The sequence below is a fragment of the Cynocephalus volans genome, chromosome 6 (genome assembly GCF_027409185.1).
Source record: "Cynocephalus volans isolate mCynVol1 chromosome 6, mCynVol1.pri, whole genome shotgun sequence".
NCBI classification, from domain to species: domain Eukaryota; kingdom Metazoa; phylum Chordata; class Mammalia; order Dermoptera; family Cynocephalidae; genus Cynocephalus; species Cynocephalus volans.
This window is the reverse complement of record NC_084465.1, coordinates 24,922,496-24,943,976: the sequence shown is the minus strand read 5'-3', so window position 1 is coordinate 24,943,976 and position 21,481 is coordinate 24,922,496. Positions and strand designations below refer to the sequence as shown.

The following is a 21,481-nucleotide window of genomic DNA, read 5'->3' as shown; positions in this document are numbered from 1 at the left end:
TTTTATTTGAATACTGATATTTTTGCTTTTCATCACCGTTTACATCTTTGATCTTATGGCTAGGACTGCATTTCCTCTGCCTTTAAAATTTCTTTTAATGCAGGTCTACTCAGTTTTTGCTTGCCTGAAAATTTTGTCTCTTTTCTAGAAGGGTATTTTTACCGGATATTGAATTATAGGTTAGCAATTATTTTCTTTGAATACATTTTGAATATCATTCCACTGTTAACTGGCTTTCATTGTTGCTGTTGAGAAGTGTGCTGTCACTTTCAACTATTGTTAATTTGAATATAATCTCTCTTTTTTCCTCTTGCTGTTTAAATATTCTATCTTTGTTTTAGATTATTTTTTAGTTATATTAACAGGCTCTCTGAAGTACACTGCGGAACTCCAGTGTGGGAGCCCTGTTAACTACTGTGTATTTTGGTTTCCTTTCAATTAAATATATGTTGTTTTTTTCTATTTTTTATTTCTTTTGTTTTCTCATTTATCCTTAACTGCACATTTCTGTTTAATTTTTCAAGCTTCCGTAAATTCTTTATCCCACTTCCATTACTATGTTGTTATTAGTCTTTTCTCCTTCTTATGCTTTGGCCTTCATTTCTCTGGTGTTTTCATCTTTTGTTCCTTTTTTCCCTGAACTCTGACAATTCATATTTTGTTTCCTTTGTTGTCTTAGCACATCTTTTCCAACTATTTATACCTCTACTTACCAACTATTTGTGTCACTAATCTGTGCTTGTGTTTTATAAAGAGTGTTGCTTCCTTAATTTTTTGTATTCATGGAAACGTATTTGGCCATTTTCATGTATTTTTTGTTGTTGTTGAGACAGATTCGTTTGCCACTTTCTAAAAATTCATTTCTTCCTTTTCCTTTTTATATCTTAGTGTAAATCCTGAGTTGGTTCTTTTTGATTATTATTAATCTTTGAATGAGGTAGGTTTTTCCTAACTATTTTAAGGACCTTCTTGTGAGTCAGGAGCAAGGGCTGTGTTCCAGGATAGCAAGATCTTTCCTTATGATATTTCTTTTCCCTTAGGATTGTGTTTCTTCTTAGAAATGCTCAGAATACAAAATCTCTCTTTTTTTCCCCCTACCCGATTGCCAGACTGCTTCCTGAAACATGGCTTTTTTCTATAATTCCTGCTCATTCATGCCTTTGTGCTTTTGTTATCCCATATTCCTTTCCCTGAATATTTCCCTTTTCATTATTATTCACTTCCAATTCATTCTTTAAGACCAGCTCTTTTAAGATAGCTTCTTTTATTATTCCCTCACACATTTTTGTCCCTCTTTCTCTTAACTCCTGTTTGCCCTAGTGCCACATTTCTCATTTTGTACATAAAAAAATTCTTAGTTTTCTTCCAAGTACAGTTCCAAACACTGCAGCATTATCATCATCACAGCTAACATATATTTGTGGGTTTCACAGTGTGCCATCTATTCTCCTAAGCCTTTTTTATGAATTTGTTTAATTCTCATACCTACCTTCTAGGGTAAGTGTTTTATCTCTTTTTACTAAATAAGAGTGATTAAGTAATTTGTCTAAGACAGCATAACTAGTAAATGATAGAGCTAAGATTTGAACTCAGATAGTCTGGCACCAAAGTCCATACTCTTTACCACTGTGCTTTACCGACTTAGTAAATATTTCTAGTTAAGTTTTTCAGTATTGATTATTTATTATAAACTGGTATGATTCACATATTTCTCTTTTCAGAATTTGAACAAACTGATGAAATGAATAATTTTTTAAAAATCGATTTTGATCCAAACATTATTATTCCTGAATGTTCCAAAAGGATTTTGTGCTCTACAAGTTATTTACCTATAAGTTCATTTTAAATTATTTTCTTTGAATGTCATGTGTTTTGGTGATAAATCAGATTTGATAGAAGTGTGGGTATAGGCAGTATTACTGTAATCTTTGTTATTTTGGTTTGGATTTTTTTGATCCTGGATGAGGTTTGACTTTTTTTTTTCCTTTTGCTAAAAACTTCTTGAGTATCATTTTTAAATTATGTTTTCTGATGTTATTGTTGGTTTTTTTTTTTTTTTTTTTTAATTGTTGTGGGATTTTTTTTGTGGCTGTCCAGTATGGGGAAGCAAACCCTTGACCTTGGTGTTACAAGGTTGCTCTCTAACCAACTGACAGACCAGCCAGCCTTAAATTATGTACTTTTTAAGAGAGTCTCCACTATTGTAGAAAAAAACATCTTGTGCCTAGTGAGGATTGTATGAAATGTATTTATTTAGAATCTGAAGACTTCAGTTAAATAGTTTTAAAATTGTTAGCAACTAGTTCTTAGTGTGTTTTCTTCTGACTGATGTTTTAATTTTTTTTGGATCGTTTTACTTCCATCAAACTCTTCTGATATCCTGCTTTAGATTTTTGTCAAAAATAGACTTAACAGAAATATTAGCAACTGCCTGACTTCTTCTTAAAATACAGAAGTGATTTTTTTGAACTCAGAAGGTTCATAGGCATCCTTAAATTTCTCATTTTTAAATTTGCTTCTGAGACTTACAAAACAATGTAATAGGAATTGTCATATTTTTCTAGCTGAGAATGTCATTATTGTTTCAATTGAGTGCAAGTTTTTTTTTTTTTTTTTTTTTGCCAAGTCATGTAAAATATCGACAGGTAAGAAGTAACAAAAAGCTTTAGCAACACTTTTCAATAATTAGAAATATAGGGAACATGGTGAGATTATTTGGAGTGCAGAGGTGTCAACTTTTCATTTGTTTTTAGATTTTGAAAGGTTTAGAAAGTTTTTTAAGCATCAAAACAAAGGTACTGAAAGTAATGTATTTTTTTAAAGAAAAATCTTTACCCGGCTTTTATGTTTTTAGTGTTTTTATTGATTTCTTCAAGGGATTTCTAGTTTATGGCTGTCTGATTTCTAAAAATTAAACTTGTTCTATTAAAAAATAAAGTTTCTTTAGCATGTCTCAACGGTTTGAAACAGAAGTTACTATTTACCAAACCTTTAATAAACATTTGTGTTATTATTATTATTTTTTAAGTTATAAAAGAAGATTCTTAAACATGTTATTTCATTGAGAATAGCTAGGCTATTACTTCTAGCCTTCTCCAGATCTGATTTGGACTATTTATTGACAACCCAGTTTCCCTGGCAAGAGGCAGTAACAGAGATTAAATGAGAATAATCTTTAATTTATCATCTTTCTCTGCAAAATGAAACATAATTTTTTATAAGCCCTTAAACAATATTTTTCATTTGGAGAGGTGAAATTTAATAGTATAAAATGAAAGAGTGTCAAGAGGTTAATAAGAGAGTTGGACAGTTGGGGATTGTGTGTATGTAGAGGGGTGTGAGAGGACTGGAATTTGTGAATTTCTAGCTCTTATGTCTTATTTTAAGTCATGGTTTCTCCAAAAGAAGAGGTGGTTTGGTTTGGTTTGTATATTGTTTGTTTGTTTTTGTTTTGTTTCATTTTGTTTTGGTAGAACAGCCAACTTTTCAAACTAGCCGTTGCTTATATGGAACAACTTCCCACTGACAGGAATGCTTCTGGTAAGCAATCTGGAATAGTGGCAAACCAGTGTTCCAGAGGAGAAATGAAACATAAAAAGTAACCTTCAGCCACAGTAGCCAGTAGGTCTTCATTTAAGAGAGGGATTACATTTTTTCCTTTAAATCATGAGTAATATATTTTAACTTTTGAGTTTTCTTCTATTATACAATATAAGATTTGTTTAACATTGAAGTAGAATGATCTGGTATGGTGAGTTTTGTTTCTCAAAGTCTTGCTCTTTTTCTTGTGTTTTGAATAGGTAAAATTTGCCTTGTTATTACAGTGTTTTATCTTAGATTGTAATTTAAGAAACTACTTTGTGATATGTGTGTATTTGTACTTTCCAGTCTGTATTTGCAGTCTATGAAGAGATAAAAACTATATGGACTTTGGAACTGGGCTTTATACTTTTTTGTTTAGAGTCCTTGGGTATGTTACTTAACTTCTGTGAACCTTTATTTTCTAATCATTGCCATTATTTATAATGACTATCATAGGTTTATTTCAAAGAGTAGATGAGTTAACCTATGTGGTGTCTTGCATTCTATAGGTGCTTAACAAAAGTTAATTCTTTTTTTCTTTGATAAGGTCTTTCTTGAAAGTTACTTCCAGATTTGATTATGATATATCTAAATAATTTTTTTGAGGTTTTCTAATGTTTTCTACAAAAAAATAAAGAGTAAGAGATATCAAAGAAAATTGTATAACATTTATACTGGAGACAAAAGGAATTTATTAGAAAGAGACAGGAGCAAATAAAAAGTTCCCAAAATAATTTTTTAAATGTTTAACTGACAACTGTGCAAAATGATGTGACTTGTCAGGGTGTCATTATGTATTAGGAATATGCTTTTTTGAAAGTGTGAGCAGTTAATTTTAATGTGAGGGACTTAGTAATATCAAGATGACTCAAAGGAAGTATCAACCATGTGGCTAAGAAAGCCTTTCGAAGCCTTTTTAAAAATTCTAACCATTTATTATATACTGAGCATATCTAATGCTATGCTATTAACTATTCAGGAGACAGTTTTGTCTTACCTAAAGTAAGATCATGATAATTTCTAATATTTTAAGTTTGAAGTACTTAATATTTTGAATTTTGGAAGTAATCTCCTAGGCAAGCCTGATTGTAAATGCCTCTGGACATTCGTATTTGGCTCTCTTTCATTATACTTGTTAAAACAAGTCAATGTCAGTGTACAAAGCACTACTTGTAGAAATGTGGATGTCTAGTGAGCTGTGAAGAAGAGACATTTCGGGGGTAATAAAAGATATGAAAATGACTTGTATTAGTGACATACTAGTAATTTCTCTTAATGTAGGCTTGTACATTTTAATTTTTTTTTTCTTTTTTGCTATAATAAAAAGTGTAAACTGTTTAAGGTGTAATTCTTTTTCATTCTTTGATATTTGCAGATGGCTTGTTCAATCAGTATATCAGTCAACAAGAGTATAAGCCACGATGGAGTCAAATTATTCCCAAAAGCACCAAAGGTAAGTCATACCTTTGGGTTGTGGTGCTTTTTCTTTAACGTCTTAGTCTTTAGTTTTCCCAGGATAGCTCAAGTGTCACAGGACTCTGTTAATAAAAAGCAGGTGTTTAAAACAAGACATAGGTCCCTTGACTAAGTGGTAGAATTAGTTTATTACATTATAATTTTCTTTTTAACTTTTTTGTTTTACTGCCTTAACAGAAGGTTGGGCAGTTTTTACAGAGTATCATCATAAATTACTTTCATAGAGACACTATAAAATTGTAGGCTGTGTTGTAATGCCATACACGTGTTCCTGGAAAACCTTAAGTTCTACAAAATTGCTCGCTAAACCTAACAGGGCCTATGAGAAAAATAGAAAGCAGGGAGGCCATTCTAAATCTATGGAATTTTATAATCAGGTATTAATAAAAACTACTAAAATAATTCTAATAAAAATGAATACTAGTACAGTTAAATCTTTAAACACATGTATACTGAATGTCATAGTGAGTTTAGAGCCTTAAACCCTGGAGTTCATGCTTCCTCTTTGAGATGTAGATCCTAGAGGGCATTTGCTTCTATTAAAGACTGTTTTCATCAAAACTTAAAATCCAATCCAGAGTGTAGTCTTCCTTATTAATCCTTTATTTTCATATAGGGGGAAGTTTCTGTCATTTCTTCATTTGTGCTCATTGCTTTGCCAAATAGTTGACGTAGTAGAAAATATAGCAATTCGTTAATGCAACTATTCGAATTAAAGGAAGGCAGTTCTGTGGATGTTCAGCTTTTTCCCTTATGGACTGTGTATATTGCCAAGGCCTTCTCTTTAATTGTAAGAAAGCTTTCTCCTGATAATCTTAAACATTAATATGCAGGGGAAAATTGCTTCTGAGCCTCCATTATTTCTGCGTTATACAAACATCATTCTCCTATTTTATCAGTCAGATATGAGGTAATTTTCTTCAAAGACACACATAGTGTAGCAAACAGACTGTAATTGTATGTTTACAAACTAATGGATTAAGAATAGAAAATATAAACATACTGAAAATGAATTTATTTTAGTATTTTCTTAACATGTTCTTGAAAGTGGCAATACTGACTGATGGGGGAGGAAAGAAGGAAGGGTGTATTAGTCGGTTTGGGTTGCTTATAACAGAATACGTGAAACTGGGTGATTTATAAAGAAAACGAAATTTATTGCTTACAGTTTCTGAGGGTGGGAAGTCCAAAGTCCATCCGGTGGTGGCGACAGTGACCCAGTGGTCTCACATTGCAAGATGGTGGAAGCAGAGAAAGGAGAGAGAGAGAGACATTCTCTTCTCTCTTCTCTTAAAACCCTTGGAACCACGCCCCTGACCACCATTTTTAATCCATTTACTACAGCATGGTCCTATGATCTAATCACCTCTTCAAGGCCCTACATTTCAATTACCATAATAGGATTTCCCACCCTCTTAACAGTCACAGTGGGGGCTAAGTTTAAAACTTGGGGGACACAATTCAAGCTTCAGGGAGTTTTGGGGGACATTATTCAATCCACTACAAAGGGCAAACCTTCAATGATAGTAAGCTGCAAAGTCTAAACGGCTACCCAACTATCAGAAAGGAGAAAGAATCTTCAGGCAACTTCTGAATTAGCCATTGAATACAGCAATAATAAAAAAGTTTCAGTTTTGCATATTACTTACTTTTTTTTTTTTTTTCCCCCTTGCTTCTGGCCAGAACAGGGATCTGAACCCATGACCTTGGTGTTACAAGGCTGCGCTGTAACCAACTGGCCAGCCCCAGTTTCGCGTTTTATTTTCTGTATATAAGAACTGATATTTCAGTAGTCCTGTGAAATTAGTAAAAAGTTGGGTGTTCTCAATTTTACACAGGATAAAGCCAATACAAGGAAACTTATTAGCCAAAGTAATACATTTCAGTTAATGGGATAGTTACGAAGAAAACCTTAGACTGATTTATATTGAAGAAAACATTAGAATCCTGTAACCTTTTGAACGATTAGAATGAAATTATATCTTTATTTGTATAAGATTTGGTGCAAAATAAGTTGAATAATAGTTTTCTACTTCAGAAATTTAAAGTTTGATTATATTTAAACCTGCCTATTAAGCTCTGTGATTGAAATAAGAATTAAAATGAATTATATCTTATATTTTTTCAATCAGTTCTCAAAATAGTTGGTAAATTATGTGGGAACTGCTTTCTGAAATATTGGCACAAAATTAATACAGTAAGGAAATTAATAATATTTAAAACTTTGTAATATCTTAGTTTTTTAGCAGTTTTATGAATTTTAAAACTGCTTATTATATTGATAAACTATGCCTGGAATATAAACAGGAGATCTAATTAGTAATTGTTTTCTACCTTCACATTGGCACTCTAACAGTTTAGAATTTTTTGTCCTATATTTTTGTGGAATATTCTTTTTCTTTGCTGATTGACGTCATTGGTCATAAATAGGTTGAAAATAGCTTCCAATTGCATTAAAAGTATGAAAGCAATTGGAGGAAAGAGCAAGATTATTATAAGTATAGATTTAAATCATACTGTTCAATGAATCCTTTATTTATTCTTAATATTTTGTAAGAGTAAGAGAAGGTTATTTTTACTACTTCTTACGGACTTAGGAATGAAGTTACTCTGGATTTGCAGTTGTTCTTTGTTATTCCTTTAAAAGAAAATATTGTTTCTACTTCAGGTGATGGAGAGGATAACCGACCAGGAATGAGAGGGGGCCATCAGATGGTTATTGATGTTCAGACAGGTAAATAACACTTACAATGGAAAGCAGAATCTTTTTAGAAAATTACACATTTAAAAATATTAGGTAAACGTGAGTATACTTTCTTCCATTCATTACAAAGATCAAATGTTATCGGCTAAAACCAAGTAGCAAAGAAAATAAGCCCTGGTTACAGGCATAACTAAAACCAGGCAGTGGCAGGTGAGAGGGGATTCTGCTGCACAAGTGAAATTAGATCACCTAAGAGAAATGTGCAGCCCTTAATATGTGTGTGTGTGTGTGTGTGTGTGTGTGTGTGTGTGCCCACGTGTGTGTAGTTTATATGTGTTGTATTTTCATGGAAAACTGGAATATTTCTGGATTTTCAGTGCACTGATATTTTAATACAGTAATATGGGAATTATTGGAATAAAAGAGAATTTAGATATATTTTTAAAGTGTGATAATATAATAGGTAGCTAAGTGTTGGTAGGTTCGTTAATTGCTAAACACTTCACAAGCTTATAAATAATTTGTTTTAGTTGTTCTTTGATGACTTTTAAATTTTATTCTAGAGCTTGGTAGTGAAAATTTTTCTTAGGTGTCTACAGCCTAGGACAATTTAAATACCATTATATTTAGAGGTTAATGCTAAAATTATAATAGGTTTCAAATTAGCATATTGAAAAGCAAATAATACCAAGAATCTAGGATAATTATATTTTAATACTTGATTTTAGGAAACTTTACTGCATAGAATATCAGTATCCACCCAAGTAATATTTTACTTTTTCCAAGAGTAATAAGTAGTATTATTTTGTTATGCTGACTCATAGTGCCTTAGGAATAAAAGATTGCTTTTGTAGACCCTTAAAATAATTACTAACAAAAGTTGTTGCAATATGAATACTATATCTTCTTGGTATGAATGTATTTTCATAAAGCTTTTATAAGTAACAAAAAAAAATTAAAACTTTTCTTTTAAAATTAACAGCTAAATTTGTATAGTAACTTCTGGGCTGGTTTGAGAGTAGTATTAGGATCTCCTTGGAAAGGTTCATTTGAAGGTGTATGAATTTGCCTTCCTAATCTTGGTCTCTCTTTTCTTTTTTTTTTTTTTTTTTTTGTCGTGACCGGCACTCAGCCAGTGAGTGCACCGGTCAGTCCTATATAGGATCCGAACCCGCGGCGGGAGCGTCGCCGCGCTGCCAGCGCAGCACTCTACCAAGTGCGCCACGGGCTCTACCAAGTGCGCCACGGGCTCGGCCCTTGGTCTCTCTTTTCTAAACTCCCTTTGGCCCTACAGGAATAGGCTTGAATCAGCTATAGAGTCTTCGACATTTTTTTTTTTTTTTTTTTTTTTTTGTGACCGGCCGCACTGCGCTCAGCCAGTGAGCGCACCAGCCATCCCTATATAGGAGCCGAACCCCAGGTGGGAGCGCTGCTGCGTTCCCAGCGCCACATTCTCCTGAGGGCGCCACGGGGTCTTTTTTAATTTTTTTTTTTGCCCAAGAGTCTAATATACATATGTGTATTTATTAAAGAGCCAGATTTATATACAAATTGTTTTTTGATCCAGAAAAGTTAAATACTTTATAAAAATAGACATGAAAATTTGTGTTTAGGTTGTTTATCGTAGCTTTTTCCCTTTTTTTTTTTTTTTTCCCCATACTCATGGATTGATTTGTTACAGTGAGAAAGATACAAAGCAAAATTAGCAAAGGGAAGGAGTACTTGGGATGAAGTGTGGAGGAATCCAGGCACAAGCTTCCAGGAGTCATCTCCTATGGAATTACCCAGATGTGCTTAATTCCGCCATGGCAACACACATGCAGTGTTGTCTACCAGAGCTAGAGTGTCATTAGAGTCTTAGTACTAACAAACTTTTTCCTTCTTTTGAACATAGGTGGAATTCGTAATGCCTTTCTTTTTCTCCCTCAATCCTATAAGGAAAATATTATTAAACTCTTAAAAAATTTGCTATTAATACACTAAAGGGGAATGTTTGTTTGAAAAGGTTGCTTAATTTTCTAAGCAAAATGCACTTTACTTAAATGCCAAAGTAATGTGGTTTACTTTAATATTTAAAGCTCACCTTATCTGGGGGCAAAAGGAATTTTCATAGTGTTTACTGTCTTGGTTATTATGGGAGATAGACCACATATGAAAATTAAAGTACATCTGTGAGAAAGGAGAAAAAATGTCCCCCCTTTTTAAATAATCTATGAAATTTGAAGATGGAAAATGTAAAGGTTCAAGTGATAGGCAAATGTCGTGTCAGAACTTAGTGTGAGCAAAGTCATTGAAGATTAAAAGCTAACTTTTCAGGTCAGAGATACTTGAAGTGAAATACTTACAGTAGAGTGATAAAGGTCCAAATACCTTTCTCTAATATCTTTGTCTTATGCATTAGAGGTAGGATTTCAGCAGATTCTCTTGGTGGTCAGTGTCCTTACCGTTACTCCCTTTAAAAAATATTTCAGTGGGAAGAAGAGTTGTTTGAGTATTGTATTTATTTAATTTACTTTAGAAACAATAATTATAAGAAAGCATAGTGAGAATGACTATTATAGTTATGGGATTTTACTGCAGTGGGATCTTTAAAGGAGTAATCTCTTTTTGATAGCTTCTGAGGATTTATTATAAGTTAGCAAAGGTCTACAAAGAAAAATTGGCCTGTATTCATACTGCAGTGTTGACACCAGTTTATAGAAGTACTTTGGAAGTATATTTTTAAGCAAATATTTCTACCATAGAAAATTAAGGGACTTATTCTGTTACTAGAGGGATTTTTACTGAGAGCCATTTTATACCTAAGTGCTTTTTCTTTTCTTTTTTAACTTTCTGAATGTTTGGGTCAAACTATTTAGGCCTGTTGGTGATGACAGAACTAGATTTACAGCCTTCAAAAGGAACTGAAAATGTTAAGTATTGGATAGCTAAATAATCATGGGTGGTGGTCACTTAATATAAAGTTGTCCATAACCCAAATGGGATTGATTTTCAGTATGTTTCCATTGCCACTTCTAATGTGGAAAGAGTGCTAACTCTACATGAATGTTGAGATTGAAAGGATTTAACCAGATTCAAGTGATCATTGGTATGAGTAATAGAGATGGTGTGTAAAAATTTTGGTGCGGAATTCCTCCTCCTCTTGCTTTTTAAAAAATACATTTCAAAGGAGGTGCTCTCTGAGACCCCTCATTCCCTTTTTGATAAATTGGGATAGAAGTGATGATTCCATTTTAATTTATTGTTGACCATACAGGGGAAAACTAGAAGAACCCATACCAAAATACTAATATCAGTTATTTGTGGGCGGTGTAATTACCTATGCTTTTAAATTTTCTTCTTTAAAATGTATTACTAAAAATTTCTACAATTAATAGGTATTATAAGTTGGAGAAAATTTTATTCACCAGCATTCCATTTACAAAGGGAACTGTATTTACTTGTGAAGGTCTTTGGGGTGCAAAGTAAAATACTGAGGAGACCTGATTATAGAAGGAACTTATTTTTGCAGTGTTAAGGAGAAGAGTTGGCTTGTTAAGACCAGAGAAAGGGAACAAGAAACAGAAAGAGATAAATGGTAGCAGTGTCAGCAGGGTGGCAGAATGACACAGTTTATAACATTACTCTCTTTTCCCTCACCAAAATCTCAGAAGTTTTCTCTAGTAAACTTAATTTGGGGGTTGATTTTTTCTTATTTTGGGGGTGTAGGAAATGGTGAAGCAACTAGATTTGAGTTCTAAATTGAGGTAGGGCAGAAGTAAGGCAGCTTTTGAGGACTCAGGTGTCTGGAAGCAGGGAGAAATGCGAAGAAAGATGGCTCGGGACTCAAGTTATAGAAAAAGTTTTGAAATTATGGTACAGGTATTTGGTTGTGAGGGTGGGTAATCCAAGAATCTGCTTTGATCAAGAGAAAACAAAAGAAAACTAAAAACACTATTCAGAAGTCGAACCATTTTCACATTGTATTAGTTTTCTGTTGCTTATAGTAAAATACCTGAAATGGGTAATTTACAAGAAAATGAAATTTATTTCTTACAGTTTTAGAGGCTGGGAAGCCAGGATTCAGAGTAAGGGCTTTCATCTTGGTGGGAACTCTTTACAGAGTCCCTTGGTGACACAGGCAATCACAGGCAATCACATGGCGAGGGCTGGGTGAGAGTGCTTTTGCGTTTTCACTTGCTCTCATTATATAGCCACCAGTCCAAACCTGTGATAACTCGTTAAACTGTTAACCCATTACTGCATGAATCGATATGAGAGCATAGTTCTCAACAATCCAACAACCTCTTAAGGCCCTACCTTTCAATACTGCCACATTGGAAATCAAGCTCCCACATGAGCTTTGAAAGGGACAGACATTCAGACCATAGCGCACACCTTGGAATTCCCAGTCTTTTGTTTCAGCTAACCATTGCTGTTGGTTTTTCTGTCATCATTCTCTATCGTTTTGGTATTTTCACATGTGCTTACATGAGGCTTCATGAATGGGCTTTAAGGGGGTCCCATAGTAGTCTTGAAATGGTGTGCAAAATTTTTGTCTTTGTGTAGTTTTCTGGGAAAATTCCTTAATTTTTAAAAGGGTTCAGTACCTATCTTGATTTTTAACATTCTGTGTTAAATACCACTGAACCACGTATCAAATAAAAGTTCAGATAAAATGCCTTACTCCATATGGGTGGTATTCACTGTTGAAATTGAAAGAAAGTGAGCCGAGATGCCAGGTACTGATCAAGCTTTATTAAAGGAAGAAAATCTGCTAGGCTGTGCTCAAAGTGGCAGGCAGCCCAGGGCTGCCCTGAAAAGGGAACAGCCCCAGGTGGGGGGGGTGTAGAGCTTATATAGTGCGCCAAGGGCTGGCTGATACCATCAAGGAGGGTCATTATGCTAATGTGGATCAGGGTGGAGAACTGCATCCTTGCGGAAGCAAAAGGGGTTTCTGTTTAAGTCAGGAGGCTTCTCGTAAAGGAAAGGGGAAGGGAGGAGGTGGGCAGTGCCATTTTGTACTTGGGCTTGTCTAAAGTGGTGCTGGTTATGTTGCAGATCTATTAGAAATAATAAGATTACAAAGTAAACTGTTAACACCTTTCCACCATTCTTGGCTTTTTCCCACATTATTTGTTGCTAGATCCAAGGTGTGTGAGGAAAAAAGTAGTAGGACATGAAGTGAGAGAAGTAGTGGGAGGTATATCCTTGGGATTTTTCTCTCTAAAAATCCTTCTGTTTCTGTTATAAGACTACTAATAGCATGATTTGCTGAGGTGCTTTTATATACTGTAAGCATTTATTTCATAACATAGATACCATAGTCCTCTTACAACTAATACCATCAGGTTGATGTCAGTCATCTTCAAAGAGATTATATTTATTATAAATCTTTGGAAGATCCTTTTCTAGTCTAGTCTTAATATAACAAAACATAGTGGTTAGGTGTTGAGTTTGTGGGGGTTGAGGGGGGTGTGCATTTGACATACCTGGGATTGAATCTTGGCTCTTCCTCTGACTTTTCATTTGGTCTTGAATGAGTTATATTGATAAAAATGGGAGTACCGATTAGTGTCTTAGAAAAGAAGGAGAACTGTAAACATACCTTTACGATTTTTAAGAAAAAAATATTAAGCTGTGTCGGGCCTTAAAAAGAATTTCGTTGATGAAGATCAGGTAGGCTTAGTAGTTAAAGAATAACTTTCCCTAAGTAGAGCTGGAAGAACCTGGAAGTTCCATCTTAACAAAGTTGGTGCATAAGTAAGTAGTAAAATGTAGTCTAAAGAAGCTTAGTCATTATTTTAAGTATGCATTTTGAAGGTTTCTAGAGCTTCATCTGTTGAAATTAGATGCAACATTTTGTCTGTTTGTATGTTTTTCTGGGAAGAGAATCCATGGCTTCAGATGATCAAAGAGACTCTTAACTCATAAATTAAGAATACCTTCTCTAGAGTAAACCTTCATAAAGTTAATTTCACCTTATTTAATGTGTGGCTTGTATTTCAAAGCAGTTGTTGCTTCCCAGTGTTTCATATAACTTGTGTTCTTAAATATTAAAAATTTAATACTAGCTAATTTTATTTTCCTTTTTTTTTTTTTCTTTCATATTGCTACCAGCTCTAAGGATAGAGTGACCATTAAAGTGCATGATGACATAAATTTTACTTAATATTTAAAGCTTTCTTCCATCCTAAGGGAATCCTGTCATTCCTACCATGGTTTAGAAGGAATGTAGTACTTTTTCCTACTGGATTTCTATGTTGGTTTTATTGATTGTGATCCCTGTACCTGGTACTGCTCCACTTAAGGTTCTTCAACTGAGAGTTGGGTTTCAACTCTGGGTAAAGTAAGGTGAGTAGAGAGAAAAGGCATGTCTGTTTTGTTTCAGCATGGAAATTTGTTCAGTTAGAAATGTAAATGTCCCTTGTACTAGGCTATTCTTTATTGTGTAATTCTCACTAAATTTTGAGAATGTATTGTACAAAACTTTCCCTCCCTTTCAATCAGAGTAGGTACTAAGGCTCAGGCAAAACCGCAGTGTCTACAAAAGACGTTGAGGGGGAGTTGCTTGTCATTTGGAAGAGCTCTTCTGTGGAAATTGAATCTTTAATTATTCTGTAGCAATTATATGTAAGTGCTTTCATTTTTTTACATGTGGTGCCACATGTGGTTTTTCTTGATGTTTCTTAAACTTTTGAAGGAAGTGAATAAACATGGGTTTTGGTTGTCAATTTGTGTGTTAATACAAATGTATTCATATGGCTGTATTTCTGAAGCACATATAACATGCCACTTTTTCTTTCGTACAGTTATCAGAAAGGAGTTCTGAAATACAGTTGGCCCTCTGTATCCGTGGGTACCATATTTGTGGATTCAACCAATTGGTGATTGAAAATATTCAGAAAGAAAACAAAAAATAATAATACTACAATAAAAAATAATATAAATAAAAAGATACAGTGTAACAACCATTTACATAGCATTTACGTTGTATTAGGTATTATAAATAATCTGGAGATGCTTTAAAGTATGCGGGAGGATGTGCATATGTTACATGCAAATATACATACTATGCTGTTTTAGATAAGGGACTCAAGTACTGCATGCAGGGGATCCTGGAACCAATCCCCCACAGATGACCAAGGGAAGACTGTATAATTAAGAATACAAAGTACTATTATCTCAGGGGTAAAATGCAACCTTTTAGCAAGGAAAGAAACATATGTTGAATTCACCCAAAAGGTTAGTCTCTAGATAGTTTTGTAATCATAGCTTTATGTAAGAATACAGCTCTATTTAAAAAGAGAGGGATTTATTATTGGTTGATAATCTGCTGGGTCATGATAGTTCAAGGAAATGGCCTGAGGAAGGGAAGGGTAAAGAGCATTTAAAATGTCTTTCCCCTTCTAATTTATTCCTCTTTTCAAAAATTGCATGTCAATTTATTAAGGAAGGATTTAAACTCTTAGTCTAAATATCCTTACAAAGTTTCATTTTTGTCTTAAAAGATAATGGTATGTCTCTTAAATCCTTTTCTTAAAATTTCCTTTGTTTTTCCCTTGGTATCTAGTTAAACTAAGAATTGAGCTAACTTCTTTCACCACCCTGTTAACCCTTCTGCTGCCTCTTCTTTTTGACACATAAATTTTATCTATGTTTTGGGCCTAAGTTATGTCAGTGTATAATATATGCTTTATATGTAGTTTCAAAGTGGAAAAACTGATTTAATTACGAAAATAGTACGCCATCTTGTGGAGGATTATGGAATCAGCACAGTCTGATTTACCCCTAAGGAATCACCGTAGAATGATAGATATTGCAGTTGGGCCCTTCAGATAAAAAGGCTGTTTCATTGTGTGTGATGGTGTGAAGGCACTGATATCTTTACATATCTTAACATTTCTACATTATTTTTTAGTGTATATAAGATGTGTAGATTGGTACTATAGGTACTAAGTAGCTCGGGTTTATGTGGTACTGGTACCAAGTTGGTAGATATTCTGTACCAAAGAATGTGGTTGAATTTTAGTTTTTGTGGCCTGAGTAATTATACATTGGTTAGCTGGTGATTGATTGACTTATTATCTTCAAATGAGATTGGTTTGACATTTTGAATATAGATTATTATTGGCCACTTTACCTCCAATCCTTCTTATTCCCTTGGTTTTCCTTTTCAGCCAGTCCTTTGTGCTGCAGTTTCAGATCTTACCTTGTCACTCTTCTGCTAAAGATATTCTGTAGCTTCTCTGCTATCTGTAGAGTCAAGTTAAAAGCCCTTATATTGTCATTTCACCCTTTCCATGATAAGGCCATTACCTTTCTTTTTAACCTCATCTCCACTTACCACCTATGTGTTCTTTTAAATCAAACAATGCATTTGTTCATCACACAGTTTAACTACTTTACATGTATTATCTAATTTAATTCTCACAGTAGTTTTATGACATAGGCACTGTATTACATTTTAGAGTTTAGGAAGCCAGAACTTGGCAGTGATCACATAGCTGTAGTGATAGAGCCAGAATTGTAGACAAGATCTGCCTGACTTTAGAGTCCATGTCTTTTAAAACACTGTTGGTGTGTTTTTCTTTTTTTGTACCTTTGTTATTCTTTTTACTCTGTTTGAAAAGTTCTCTTTTCTGTCCCCCATTTTGCCTACCAGAACACAAAGCCACCTTCTGATGCATAGGTCCAATACCACTGTCACCACAAAACCTCTCCTGAGTCCCCTCAACCAGGTACCTCTCTTCCCTCTTTTGAACTCCCATGGTGCTTTTTATCTTTCTTATGGCATGTAGTCATCTCTGCATTATGGTGATTTATGTGCCTGTTTTACATTCTTGACTAGACTGTAAGCTCCTTGTAGATAGGGGCTATGTTTCCTTTCTTTTTATTTTCTAAAGTGCTTGGCCAATTCAGATCAGTATTCAAAAAATATTAAACAAACATTCCTCTAAATGCTGGGATAAGTGAATAGCCAGTATAGCCTTTGCTCCATTAAGAAAAAATATCGGGAAAGGGCTGCTGCTTGAGGAAGATTGTACTGTCCCAGGATGTACTTGAATTGTTATAGAACCTATAAGCATGAGAATGGCCTTCCATTAAACCATTTACTACCCTGCTGCAAATATTAATGCTTTCTCCTTTGTCTTTTCTATTTTAGTTCTCTCTACGGTTGTCTCCAATTATTTCCGTAATTTTTAAAGGTCTTTGATATCCTTTATACATTAAATAATACTTTGCTGGTGTTTGTTTCTAGAAAATAATTCATCTTTGAATGACTTAAATGATTAGATAATTTAATTAAAAATTTTTGTTATGTATTTTCATTCAGGTACATCAAAAAGTCCAGTTTCCATCCAATTCATTTAATTTTACTATTCAACTTCAGCTGGGATCACAAAGCTTTCACGGACAGGAATGACATCTTGGCTTAATTCCACTGAGATGCTTGCTCTGTGCCAGATTTTATTTTGCTCAGCTATCAATGAGGCTGTTGTGGAAATGTGGGTTTTCTTTGCTGTGAGAATTTATGCGTACAAAGAGACCTGCTTTTCAGAAAGAACATTGAGAACCCAGAGCCCAAGAGGAAGGGTTATTAAAGTTAATGAACCAGGGTAACCTTATCCAGAGGGTGCCCAGAAACACTGTAAAACAAAAGGTCAATTGCTATTGCTATTTTAGTTGTATACACTCTCCCTCTCCAAGCTTCAGAATTTAATAGGGTTAATTGCCTTTATAGTGAGGCCTTGGCAAATAATTTTTAAGCCAGATGAAAATTCTTTAATTTTTTTTTCCTTGTAAAATTAGAAGTGTCTGGGCATTACTGTGTGCCATTTGGAAAACAGAATGTTACTTAACTAATGGTAATGTATTGTTGTACAGTTCTGAGATATGACAGTTTTTTAGTAGTTTAAAATAATTGCCATTATTTTGCATTTGTACAGTGCCAAAAGTGTTCTACATACCGAATTAATCATGGAATCATATACAGTAATATCGTTTTTATTGCATGTATGGTACTTAGAAATTACAAAGTATTTTTTACTTTTGTGCATGTTTTAAAGATAAAAGTGCTCTTCATTCTCGAGAGCCTTCAGAATGTTTTCATGTAACTTATGTCTGAAGAACTCCACAACACTGAGAATTTTGTAAATGAAAAAACTAAGACCCTGGGAAGTTAAAAGACCTGTACTTGATCACCCAGTTAGCACTAGCACACAGTCTTGCTCCAGTAGACTATCCAGAGAGCAATGAGGCATTGTTTTGATTTCCCTGGGTTACTGGGAGATAGAATGGATGTTTTATTTAGAAAATTCACTTAGAGTTTGAAATTATGACAACAGTCTGTTAGAAGACAGCCCAACTCTGAATAGCAAGAGGTTTCTTAAACAGTGTTCCAGTATTTCCAAGTGAACTTTGAATTGTAACCCTTTATGGTGGGAAATAACTTAGATGATAGTCACCACATATATGAGGGCATTTCAAAAAGTTTGTGGAAAAAATAGGATTAAGATAACACAAATCTTTCCATGAACTTTTTGGAGTACCCTCATATAGACTTAGGGACATGTCAGTTAGAGTAGATGGCTTTACAGATTTCCTGTAGTGTTTAATTTGACTTTTTAAAAACATAATTGGTGAGCTTGTGTAACCAGTAGACATAGACATTTACAAAGGGAGAAAATATTTGAAGAAAGGAAAGGCACTATCATTGTATAAAGAAGGATTTATGATGTACAGTGTTATGTGTAAAGATTCACTATTCACTGAGCAAGAAATTGGTTTTGTCATAGTATAAAGTAAACATTTCAGAGGCAGAAGAAACAAAATTCTCAAGAATACCTAGAATGACTTAAAGGTTAATGTCTCAGGAATTAAACCTACCGCAACATATTTGGAAAAATTTTCCCCAGTTTTCATGGGAATACCAAAGCTATACATCAGTTTATTCTTAAGATATTTAACTTTAACTTATAGCTAATTTAAACATAGTTTTTGATATTGCAATAGGGAAAAGCCACCTTTAATGTGAAGTTTTTTCAGAAACAGCTAGATGTTCTGATGTTATATTTTTACGCTTTGTAATCCTCTTGGGTTTCTGTTTTTTACCGTCTGAAGAGAAAATTTCATAGGTCTTCAGTGGATAAAAAGTGGCTGCATTGTTAAGCTGGTAAATGTAAACTTTTCATGGCCTAACACAGAAACTTCTAAACTGGCTGCGCATCATATTCATCTGAGACACTTTAAAAATACAGACTCCTTTTTACCCACTGAAGACCTATGAAATCAGAATCTTAAGGAATACCTCCTGGTTTATGTCTCTCAAAAGAGTGGTTCTGCAGCAGCCTTTCCATATATTCTTGTTTAGGAAATACTAGTTTAGCATGTATTTTGGAAAGTTATCATTTAAAGAATCTCATTTTTAAATTCATTTAGATTTACCTTCTTAAATTATCTTAGAAACAATAGGCTAGGTCTGAGTGCCTATGCTTATTTTGTTTTTACGTGTATTTTTTTACACATATTTTTCTGATTTTCATAGAGACCGTTTATTTGTTTGGTGGCTGGGATGGAACACAAGATCTCGCTGACTTCTGGGCGTACAGTGTGAAGGAGAACCAGTGGACATGTATCTCTAGAGACACTGAGAAAGAGGCAAGTTCTCAGACTTCTCATACATCTGTATTACAGTAGGGGCATGGGTGTACACTTCTCTTTGTGTATGATTGTATTTTTTAATGTCTGTCAGCAGTGGTAGCAAAATAATTTGTGGTAAACAGGTTTGGTTTAAGTACTACTGCATTCCAGCTTCTATACCTAGTTCTTCAACTACTTAGCACGCAAATCTGTTTTATAAAAGATAAATGGAAATGGGTATTTTTGTATTGTTTAGTTTTTAAACTACTTTAGCCCCGAAATGTAACTGTATAACTCTCTTTTTTCTCATGTTCCTGTTACATCTATTCTTGTTTTCAGTATTCATCTTATTTTTATTTCCTCTGGAAAAACGTGCTTTTGATGTTCTGGCCCCTTGCTATCTTACTGATTTGGCACCTCACTGTTTCACTGTATATCAGTGTTCATAAATGATTTTTTTTTTTTTTTAAGATGACCGGTAAGGGGATCTCAACCCTTGGCTTGGTGTTGTCAGCACCACGCTCAGCCAGTGAGCTAACCGGCCATCCCTATATAGGATCTGAACCTGTGGCCTTGGTGTTATCAGCACCGCACTCTCCCGAGTGAGCCACGGGCCAGCCCATAAATGATATATTTTTAATTAAAATTGTATACACATGTGTGTTTCTATCTATACATATATACATAAAGCATTTCCATAGTGAATAAGGTGGCTTGAGTTTATAGCTTTGAATTAAACAAGCACATGATTATACATTGGGATAAAGCAAATATTAATTTATTATTTTTTTCAAATCTTCATAGAACATTTTTTTATTGCACCCTCCATCTAAGATGTTTCAGATTATGAAGTGAAAAATAAACTATAACAAAACAGTAGAAGTCACAAATGAAAGGGAGAGAAAAAAACCTAATTCAAAACTCACTGATTTTGGTCTAGAAGTCCATTTCAAAAGATCTGGTGCTGTGTCTTTAATTCCAGGAAACTGGTTTTTTGCTTACTCATTGTGTTCCAGGGATTAATCATTTGGATAGTTTTAATTTTTTCAAAAAGATCTTGAAATTCTGATTTCTTTTTCTTACCCCTGGTAAAAGTATGTAAGAATGGCCTTCACTTTTCAGTACTGAAGTACTGTTTTCTGAAATGGTTATTTCTATACTAAACAAAAATAAAGACAAATAAAAAAATAGTAGCAATTTATTTCTCTTAAGCTATTTTAAATCTAGGTTGATTGCACCTGGAATTATTCTTAACAAGTCTAGGATTCATCCTGAAATCCTCCCTCTTCTTCATTGAATGTATCTAATTAGTGCCTATGTTCCAGCAGTTCTAGCATTTGTGTCTTTTTTTTCCTATTCCTTTTGGCATTAATTCCAGCTTTATGGTTTCTTAAACTTTTTTATCTCTTGTTGATCCCCAGGTGCATTCTTCACTCATCAACACAGTCCTTAAAAACATATTTGGCCATGTGACACCTCTGCTTAAACCCTGTGGTTAGCTGCAGTCCCCGTTTCAGTTACTTATTACATTTTATCTATTACATTACAAGGACCTACAAAACTTCAGTGGCATACAGTGATAAGCATTTATTTGCTCATGAGTCTACAGGTTGGCTGGGTCATTCTTTTGGTTTTGGCTGAGCTCATTTGTCTGGGAGTCAGCTGTCTGTTGGCTGGTCTAGGATGGCTTCAGCTGGGACTACTTGGTTGTGTTCTACTTAGTTGCTTACTCTCTTGTAGGCTAGCTGGGACTTGTTCTCATGGCAGAGGCAGGGACCCAAGAGGGATGAAGTACAGATGAGCAATTCATGAAATTTCTTCTTGTCTTATTAGAGAAAAGAAGTCATGTAACCAAGTCCAGAGTCAGTGTATGGTGGTGGGCACTATTAAAGGACATAGATATAGGGAATTGTGAATATTAACAACAACTACAAGAATAAAACAATTTAGCTACCTCAGTTCCTTTTACTTAAAGACTCCAAATTTCTCATCAAGTTTTGGTCTCTGCTTTTCAAGCCTCTTCTCCTAACTTTATGTGCCAGCCAGACTCATAGTTGCTAAAATTATTCAACTTTCTCACCTGTGTTCTTTGGCAGC

General features: G+C 34.2%; 1 protein-coding gene across 22 annotated transcripts in view; it reads left to right on the top strand.

Moving 5' to 3' along the window:
* The window catches only part of MKLN1 (muskelin 1), a 335,447-nt gene that overhangs the window by 246,584 nt on the left and 67,382 nt on the right, over window positions 1–21,481 (top strand). For all 22 annotated transcript variants that reach the window (XM_063099596.1, XM_063099591.1, XM_063099577.1 and 19 more), the window contains 3 exons: window positions 4,958–5,035; window positions 7,727–7,792; window positions 19,290–19,402. In XM_063099596.1, coding sequence (XP_062955666.1) covers window positions 4,958–5,035; window positions 7,727–7,792; window positions 19,290–19,402 — 257 coding nt within the window. The remainder of the gene's footprint in view (window positions 1–4,957; window positions 5,036–7,726; window positions 7,793–19,289; window positions 19,403–21,481) is intronic.